This window comes from Grammomys surdaster, unplaced genomic scaffold, assembly GCF_004785775.1.
Source record: "Grammomys surdaster isolate TR1022 unplaced genomic scaffold, NIH_TR_1.0 64, whole genome shotgun sequence".
Lineage (NCBI taxonomy): Eukaryota > Metazoa > Chordata > Mammalia > Rodentia > Muridae > Grammomys > Grammomys surdaster.
Genome location: NW_021604566.1, coordinates 13,185,987 through 13,195,734, shown reverse-complemented (window position 1 = coordinate 13,195,734; position 9,748 = coordinate 13,185,987). Strand labels below are relative to the sequence as shown.

Genomic DNA, 9,748 nt, shown 5'->3' with positions numbered 1-9,748 from the left:
GCAGCAGCAGCAGCAGCAGCAGCAGCAGCAGCAGCAGCAGCAGCAGCAGCAGCAGCAGCAGGAGCAGCGCTGTTTTAGCAGTCATCTTTGGTTCACCACCTGCAATGGTAAATGTTTCCTCCATGCCAGAGAAGGAAACACTGAACTGGGCCTCTAGTATTGCATGCAATTTAGGAGGGTTGGAGATGCTGTAGTTACACTATCCACCTGTTGGTACCAAACCAACCCCAGTAAGCCAGGAAACAGTATTTGCCATCTTCATAAACAGTTAGTGGGCTGGGAGAAAGAGGGATGGCTCAGATGGTAAAGGTGCTCACCAGCCAAGCCTGGTGACCTTGAGTCCCACTCCCGGGACTTAGATAGTGGAGGGAGAGAACCAATTCCTGCACATACACATAGATAAATATAAAGTTTGTGATTTGGGACTGCAACATTTGGAGTACAGAATATACAGGCTACAGCTACCATAAAGTGTTATGTATTGTCAACTAGGATATACTTTCCTGGCTTCTCTGGGAGGGTAAGTTGTAACCGCCAACTGCCATTTTTTAAACTTATTTTTAATTATGGGCATGAGTGTTTCTCCATGTATTCACATGTGCACCTGAATGTATTGTCTGTAGAGGCCATAAAAGGGCACTGGATCCCCTGGAAATGGAGTGACAGGCAGTTGTGAGCCTCCTGACCTGGGTGCTGAGAACTGAAGATGCCTCCTATGTAAAAGCAATAAGCATATTGAGCCATCGCTCCAGTTCCCAAAAAATTCCCCCCCCCCCCTTTTTTGGTTTTTCCAACAGCCCTGGCTATCTTGGAACTTGCTTTATAGACTGGGCAGATCCACCAGCCTCTGCCTCCAGAGTGCTGGGATTAAAGATGTGCACCACCATGCCCAACCCAAGAAAATTTTTTTTGTTTGTTTGTTTTGTTTTTCGAGACAGGGTTTCTCTGTGTAGCCCTGGCTGTCCTGGAACTCACTCGGTAGACCAGGCTGGCCTCGAACTCAGAAATCCGCCTGCCTCTGCCTCCCAAGTGCTGGGATTAAAGGCACCAAGAAATTCTTAAAAGATAAGGTCGTTAATTTTTTAAAAAAATTTTTATGTCTGTAGGTGTTTTGTTTGCATGAAAATGGTATCATGTCCTAATGCCTGTAAGAGCAAAAGGGGTTGGATCTCCTGGAACTGGAGTTACAGATGATTTTAGATGATGTGTGGGTATAGGAATCGAACCTGGGTCTTTTGAAAGAGCAGCTAGTAGTAGTTCTTGGGTATTTTTAAGTTTAAACTATAAAAGAAGATACTGTATCACCACATTAAAATCTCTAAAGCCATGTAAAACCCGAAGGCATTAAAATTTATTAAATGATGCAGTAACAACAGATTCTTTATTTACAATAGCATTATTTAACATCAAATAAGCAAATAGCATCAGCAAAGCAATAGTAACTTGCATAAATGTATTTAAAATTTCTCTGAATATATCTACCTTTGCATAAACTGCTCACACTAGAAATACAAACATCAATGCAGATGAACAAAGTGATGTTCAGAGTCAACTCTGTTTGGAAAATAAATCACAACCTGAAACACTGTAAGCTTTCTCCTGAAGAACCATAGTTAATATATTGCTTAATTTTACCCTTGTATAATCTTTTCATATACACATATCTCAGATGCAACTTCATGAGGAACTGTACAAATAAAACCCACAAATGACAAAGGAAAAAAAAAGACAGTTAAATGTTTGAAGAAATGGGTCATCATCACTGTTCAATAACACACGGGTAAGCGATGATGTACTTATTCAAAAATTGTACACAATTCACTATACAAATATAATACATTGGACAGCTATGTAGGAATATACAAGACTTAAAAACAGATCTAAGGCATTATGCTAGGTTTTAGCATTTTGAGGTTCTTGCACATAGCTTTTACCTGTAGTAAGAAACTTAAAAGATTTTGTTTTAGTCTATAAAGAAACACCAGGGAGAAAGTTCTAATTAAAATCGAAGCCACTACAGTGTTTTCTTTTGTGCAGAGAATGCTTTGCTCTTCGGCAGCATACTACCATACAAACAACTAGAAAATTTTAAATTCACACCAACAGTTAATGGCTTAAGTTGCATTTCAAAAATTGATTGTGTATCTTTGGGTTCTGCAAGTGGGTCTGCGCCTCTCAGTTCACGTGTCACACCCATACGAACTCCATAAACACAGTTTTAAAATTGCATCTTAGACTGCAAAAAAACCATTGCTTTCCATCATTACAGGTTGTAAGAGATATACATGTGTGTGTGTGTTGTTTTCATTTCTGAGTCGAATGAATAGGTTGTAGTAGTGACACAGCACACTTCACTTCTCAAACTCAGCATGTTACATGAACACTTAAATGGATTTTACAACCAAGGTCAGGTGTGTGTACTTTTCACATTATGCTTTTCACATTGAGTCATCTAAGAAAACACTGATTCTATATTCTGTCAGACAAAACCAAGTACAAATGTGTTGTGTAGGGCATGAGGAACACTGACGGCAGGGGCGGGAGACTGGGCTGGCATTGGCTGTGAGAACATGGTCTGGACTCCTTCGCTGACTTGATCCTCCTGATTAGACGGAACGCAGTGTGTGGCTGCTCTGACCTGTGAGAGCATTTACACTCTTTCTGTCACGATCATGGGCTACTCTAACTGCCGGGTCAACATTAGAAAACAGTGGAGGATTGGATGAACGCTGAAAGGTAAGATACTGTGGCTGATGTTATAGTGAGATGGGATTTAATTCAAAACAAACCAAATCTGTTTTGAATTCCATTTTCTTTTGTGCTGTGTGAAGTTGAACGTTATTTTACCTACCTCACATTTCAAAAGACTTATCTGAGGACAGGTCGAGCTCAGTAGTGTACCACCTGAGCCTTACTCCTGGCCTAGAGTTCTGGCCTCCATCGGCTCCCTTTGCAGCACAGATGTGCAAGCCAATGGTTTGATGGAGAAAAGTGGAGTCTCGAGCAGACACGTGAACTGGTGGCCAGTAGGGAAGTGTTGTTCCTTGGCCACCTCCCTGCACTGAGATTCCTCTCAAAGGGGAAAAAGGTATTGAAATGCAAATTTCCAGAAAGTTCCTTAGCATGGAGCAGCACTTTCAGATGATTTACCATTTGTCTTTGGGTCACGTCTCTTTCTATATCTCCATAATCTATAGATATATAGGGAGATAGAAATATAAATAGGGTAGTTTATATGTTTTTCACCCTGCCAGGAATAGACAAACAAATTTCAAGGAAAAACTCTGTTCCTAGAAAGCTTGGATGATGAGATATTACAAAATGCTTTGTTTTTAGACATCAAAAAGACATCATTTTGAAATTTAGGTAAGAAAGTGTGTGGCTCAGGGTTGGGGAGGATTGAAAAGGTTTCAGTTCTGGGTACTGCAGCTGTCTTTAACTGACACCAGTTAATAAAGGTTACCCCTGACAGTGGGCAAGAAAAACAACCATCAAAGTGGGCTGCTTAGTAATGTAGTCTTTCTAAGGTTTATTAAGAAAGAATATAAACATATAAAATCAAGACTTGGTTCCTACAGCGGCTGCATCTCATATAGATTAGATACATGATTCATGAGCAGAATCTCAAGGCTTAGAAAACAAAAGGTCTTAAGTCTACAAATCAGGTCTAACCAAGGCATTGGCCGCCTTTACAAAACACCGTTAGGAGACATTGCTATGAAGATATCTAATACTGAAGTACCTCATTTTTTGAGTCAATCCCACAATATGTATACCTCACAAAATTATACAGTTAAAACACTTAAGTTTGGAACTTAAATTATTGCTCGTTTACATATAAATTGGATTTTTATGTACCTTACAAAAACTTCGGCCTTATCAGCACTGCTAAAAAACAAAACAAACAAACAAAAAAACCCAACAAACCCACATGCAGAGGTTAGATCTGTCGTGACGGCTGCCGTTGATTTCATTAGTATGTTCTTTCATTTTGGAGACCTGAGCTGATGGGGCAGCTCAGGCTTCCTAAGCAGGTGTCACAGCCTGGCTGGCACTCCATGTTCACTTTGTTCCTCTCCCTGACAGGACATGCATGGTCACTGGGAAGCTGCTGTGAGTTGGCTGGCACAACACTGAGAGAAACAAAGGGCTTCCCTGGTCTCTATGGTGTATGCTGTTGTTGATGATTTTATTTTTAAAGGAATAAAAGAGGGAGGGACAAGAGAAGGCAGGGAGGGGAAGGGAGGAGATGCCAATCAAACTATCTCATTGATCTAAAAACAATTTAGAAATAAATATTTCTTTTGAATTCATGATTTAGGGGAAATTAGTTTGGTTTTAACAGAGAAAAATGGGAACAGAAACTTGTTAATGTTAACAGCCTCTTTCAGGAGCCTTCTAATCTGTTCAACTGGGCACTCCTTCCAACAATCTTGGCTGTCGGCTTCCTGGAGATAGAACTCTGCCGGTGTTGGTTGTCCCTGACTAGGTGTGTCAGCACACACAGCACTGTCCACAGTCTGTCCCGTCTCCATCCCAACCAAATGTGGGCTTTAAGCTTTGAACACCTTGTGTTGGACTGTGTTAAAAATTCCTTTCTTTCCTCTAGATAAGACTGTAATCTTTTATACTGAATAGCCATGGAAAACAAAGCAAGAAACCAGTGTCTGGAGCCGAACAGGAACAGGACAAGAGCATGGTTCTCCTCAGATACACACATTTAAATACATTCAATCTGAATGGGGATGAAGTCGGCCTGTGGACATTTACTTTGCAGGAGATCTAAGTTGCACTACGGTGAATGCAGTGAACAGACTGCGGGTTGGTCTGGAGGCGGGCTGCAGGCTACAGGAGAGGCAGCTCTTCTGGTGGCAGCCAAGCCAGCGCACTCTATGCTGCGGGCCAGGGCCCTACTGTCTGCTGCTGTGTCCTGGGAGAACTGGTAGTACGTCAGGTGTCAGGTGGGTCAGCACAAAGAGACGCAGCTCTCCAGACTGGTGAATGTCTGTAAGCCCAGTGGGTTGAAGAAAGACGCAGACAGCTTCTGAGGTCAGCAGTATTTCTGAAGGGAAACAGAAAGGTCGTGTGAGGACATGAGGCTCTGTATGTTTGCTAGATTCTCTCTGCTGCCACCCGGCCTATTGTTCCTTCCCTCACACTAGTCTCTCAAATGTGTGCTCCGCCATATGGCAAGATCAAGAGGCTTTTTAAAAAAAAAATTTAAAAACATAAAAACAATGGAGTGATCATCTCTCTCTCTCTCTCTCTCTCTCTCTCTCTCTCTTTTTTTTTTGGTTTTTCGAGACAGGGTTTCTCTGTGTAGCCCTGGCTGTCCTGGAACTCACTCAGTAGAACAGGCTGGCCTCGAACTCAGAAATCCACCTGCCTCTGCCTCCCAAGTTCTGGGATTATGGGATTAAAGGCGTGCGCCACCACCACCCGGCTGAGTGATCATCTCAAAACACAAAATACTAGCTTATTCTAGATGACACCAGTCAGGAAGGTCCCACATTTAATGAGTAGATGTGATTCTGACATGGGAAGGCAGATGGCGCTGTTCCTAACTAAATGTGCCATGGACAAGCTCAACTCATCAGTGTGAAGCTTCCTGCAGGCTGCAGTGAGATCGGGATGGACCATCAGTCTCTGCAGAACGACTTCTGCCTCCCTTACCAAAGATGTCCCTCCAGTCAGGTGTGGCTGCATAGGCCCATAATGCCAGCACTTAGGAGGTGCAGGCAGGGACCTCAAGGTTAAAGTCTGCCTGGCTACTAAGTTCACACTGCCACCCAAACCCACCATTTTGTAGAATTATGTACTTAACTTGCTTGTGTGTACGCATGTGCTATGGACAGATGTTGACATCTGCTGTTTTTCTCTATCATTCTACCCTGGTCTTTGAGGCCCAGTCTCACTGAACCTAAACCTCTTTGATCAGCTAGACTGGCTTGTTTCCTTTCCGCTTCCCTCAAGTACTGGGTTACAGGTATGTGCTACCATGCCCATGCCCAGCTTTCCGCGGTTACAGGTATATGCTACCATGCCCAGCTTTTTAGTTGAGAGCTGGGGATTTGAACTGAGATCCTCATGTTTGCATAGCAAACACTTTACTCACTGAGTACCTCCCCAGCCCAAGAATATTTCTTTGGCATTTTAAAAAATTTGTTTGTCGTTGAGACAGGGTCTATATAATACTGGTTATCCTGGAACTCATTATGTAGACCAGGCTGGCCTTCGTTTCACAAAGATCCTTCTACTCCTACCTTTGTCTCTCAAGTGCTGGGATTAAAGGCGTGTGCTACCCACCATACCTGGCTTCTTTTGATTTTTTTTTTTTTAAAGATTATTTGATGTTTTCTTTTTTTAACAAACTTTTTTTTTAAAGATTTATTTATTTATTTCATGTATGTGAGTACACTGTCGCTGTCTTCAGACACACCAGAAGAGGGCATCGGATCCAATTACAGATGGTTGTGAGCTACCATGTGGTTGCTGGGAATTGAACTCAGGACCTCTGGAAGAGCAGTCAGTGCTCTTAACCACTGAGCCATCTCACCAGCCCCTGATGTTTTATTTTTAATTTGTATGTGTATAGGGTGTCAGAACCCCTGAGAGTAGAGTTACAGGGGCTATGAGCCACTGACCTGCGTTGAGAACAGAACCCCTGGAAGAACAGCAGGTACTTTCAGTCACTGAGCCTCTCTCCAGTTCTCTTCCCTACTTCTTTTTTTTTTTTTTCCGAGACAGGGTTTCTCTGTGTAGCCCTGGCTGTCCTGGAACTCACTCTGTAGACCAGGCTGGCCTTGAACTCAGAAATCCACCTGCCTTTGCCTCCCAAGTGCTGGGATTAAAGGCGTGCACCACCACCGCCCGGCCTCTCTTCCCTACTTCTTAAGACAGGGCCTTGGAATTCTTTACATAAACCAGGTTGGGCTCTCATTCATAGACACCCGTCTCTGCTTCCTGAGTCCTGGCAATAAAGGCCTGTGCAAGTGTTCCCTCCCTAGACTGCGCTGAGTCACTTCCAAGGTCCTAGGAGGGGATGCTCACCCTGACTGCATGAAGATAAACACCACACTCTCACCTCAGAATCTAGACGACTATGTGCCAAGACTGTACTGAGCAGCAGGTACTTGGGGGCCACTAGAGTCCCTATTTGGAGCGAGGAAGCCAGACAGAAAGAGTATATGAGCCTTCTGTGTCCCTGCAAGCATTCTGGGCACTCCACAGCCAGCTTTCCTGTGAGTTCTGCTGATCAAGGCTGGGACTCCATTAGCCTCGCCAGAAGAGTCTTTTGGGGAGGTGGCTCTGGGCTGGGTGACACCCAGTGCTCCAGGCTTTCTTCCTCAGCTGGGTTGGTGTTGGTCACCGCTTTCTTGGTCTTCGCCTACATTCTAACACAGGATGGTGAACCTTTAACATCCATGCAGGCCTGACAGAGTCCAAAAGGGACATTGTGTCTTGGCTTTGGAGGCTCTTCCCTCCTGAGATGAAGTATCTGGATGCTTAAGGAGACTGATGACACCTAAACACGTAGCTGAAACTTTTGCTGTGTCTCTGTGACTCTGCCTTCCTTCAGGACCTGAATAGCAAGGTGGGGGAGGGCACCAAAGAAACAGCTTGCTCCTTTGAGCCTTAGAAAATCCTTGTGGGAGCCCGCTTGTCTCTCTGGGGAGTGGACGGTGGTGCTCAGGTTAAGAATAGGTGGGCATTCAGAGGCCAGCTTGCTTGGGCTTGCTTTCTGATCTCTCCAGACTTTGGACAAGTCATTACATTCTTAAGGCTGTAGTTGGACAGACAGTGTGGTATCAAAAGCAATGTTCAAGGACATTACATGGATGGAAAACAATGCTCTGCCTTACAAGATTTAAGTTCCTCCTTCTGGAGGCAAGAAAGCAGAGGACACAAAGCTGGGCAATTCCTGGTGCTCCTGGGAGAAAATAGAAGCCTGAGCTCTCTGCTTCGGAGGGCTTGGCTGGCAAAAGGTTTTTCCTAGACAGCTGTTCAACTGCTACCTGGCTCAGGCCAGCAGCTGCAGGCTGGGGTTAGTTAGAGAGGCTAAGTTGTACTGTGCCACACTCACAGTGGGGATGAGAACTTGTCCTCAGAGTATGGTATACTCTGGCTAGGCTCCCCTCACACTTTTCAGTTAAAATGGGCTGTCCTCTGAGCTTGCCTGATTGTCACCTGCTGTCACTGTGCCTCAGGTAAGTGGAGCCCAGGGTTTGGAACTCTGTTTTAGCGTGTAAGTCACTCCTGAGCTCGTTGCACTTGCTTTCTGTGAAGGCTATAGCTACAGGGGAGGCACTAGCCCTGTGAAACACCTTCTGTATAGACTTTATCCCAGTGCCTGACATGCTTACCTGGTATGCATATATACCAGATACAGATATAAAAAGTAAGAAAGATACAGTAAGTGGTTATAAGGATTAGTTACTCCTTATAACCATCACGTTATAAGGATATGTATGAGGAACAGCTATAGGACCCCTAATCACTGTCAGTATTTCTGAAGCCCATGATCATGGTTACAAAACCCAGAAGTCACAGTGGGAAAACAAATACATGATACTACTGAGAAATGGGCTGGGTTTACTCTAAACCTGAATACTATTAATAACAAAAAGCATCTGGATTAAGGAAATTCAATGTTCATTTATACTACATTTTCTCCATTGGGATCAAGTTATTGTTTGTTTGTTTTTGAGTATCCTGAGGTGGACCTGAAAGGTTATTTAAAAATTTTATTGTCTATGTGTTATTTGCAGGTATCCATGTGGAGGTCTGAGGATAACGTTGGGAGTTGGTTCTCTTTCTACTTTAAATTTGGGGATTTATTTCAGGTATCTGCCTGGCCCTTGCTTTATTTTTTGAAACTGGATCTCATGTAACCTGGGCTGGCTCCAGACTTGCTAATGATACTGAATCCCTCATCCTCTTGCCTCTATCTGACAAGATAAACTTTTTTGAGGGCTGGGCATGGTAGTGTAAATCAGTGTTAGAAAGAACTGGAAAGTATTTTATAATTTCACTTTATTTTTTATTTTTTGTCAGTACTGGAATTGAACCCAGGGCCTCATGCATGCTAGCACAGTACTCTACCACGGAACTATGTTACCAGCTATAATTTCACTTTGTGTAGAGTGCTTTCTGTGTAAATATTTATTTTCTTGTTTTTTTCAAGGTGGAGTGTATTGGTTTTTTTGTTTGTTCTAAGATAGGGTAACATGTAGCCCAGGCTGGAGTTAACTCACTGTATAGCTGATCTTGAACTCCTGACTCTCCTGTGTCTGCCTGCTCAGAGCCAGAGTTAAAGGCATGCACCGCCATGCCTGCTGTTTTTGTAGTGTGCTCCTTTGATCCCAGCATTTTCCAGGCTGAGCCAGGCAGAGGCCTTTGCCCTTCAGAACACTCACAGCCACCCTAAGGTGCACTCTGGGCTCCTGCTGCTTACCCGAGATGCATCTCCCTCCTGCTTGATCATGTCCATTCCAGGCAGTTGGTTTGAGAAAAGGCTGCCTCCCCTCAGAGCAGGGTCATTGACCTGTGGTGACAACACATGACAAATTTTAGGCTTTGCGCCCCTAGAGAAAAGTGACTGCATTACCATGACCCCACAGCCTAACTAACTGCTCTCCACATGCACACTTTGGGGCAGAGAAGGCCAGAAATATTACTTGTTTTCAAAAGCAAAGTTTATTTCATTTATATCCTGTTTTCTGTTTTTTTTTTAGCTGGTTCAAATCAG

General features: G+C 43.6%; 1 protein-coding gene across 1 annotated transcript in view; it reads right to left on the bottom strand.

The window, feature by feature from the left end:
* Positions 1–1,317: 1,317 nt before the first annotated feature.
* Ncoa2 (nuclear receptor coactivator 2) overlaps positions 1,318–9,748 on the bottom strand; it is a 231,436-nt gene continuing 223,005 nt past the window's right edge. The window contains exons 22-23 of the mRNA XM_028769101.1: positions 9,455–9,544; positions 1,318–5,062 (exon numbers count right to left, since the gene is read on the bottom strand). Of these exons, the coding sequence (XP_028624934.1) occupies positions 5,051–5,062; positions 9,455–9,544 (102 nt within the window). The 3' untranslated portion in view covers positions 1,318–5,050. The remainder of the gene's footprint in view (positions 5,063–9,454; positions 9,545–9,748) is intronic.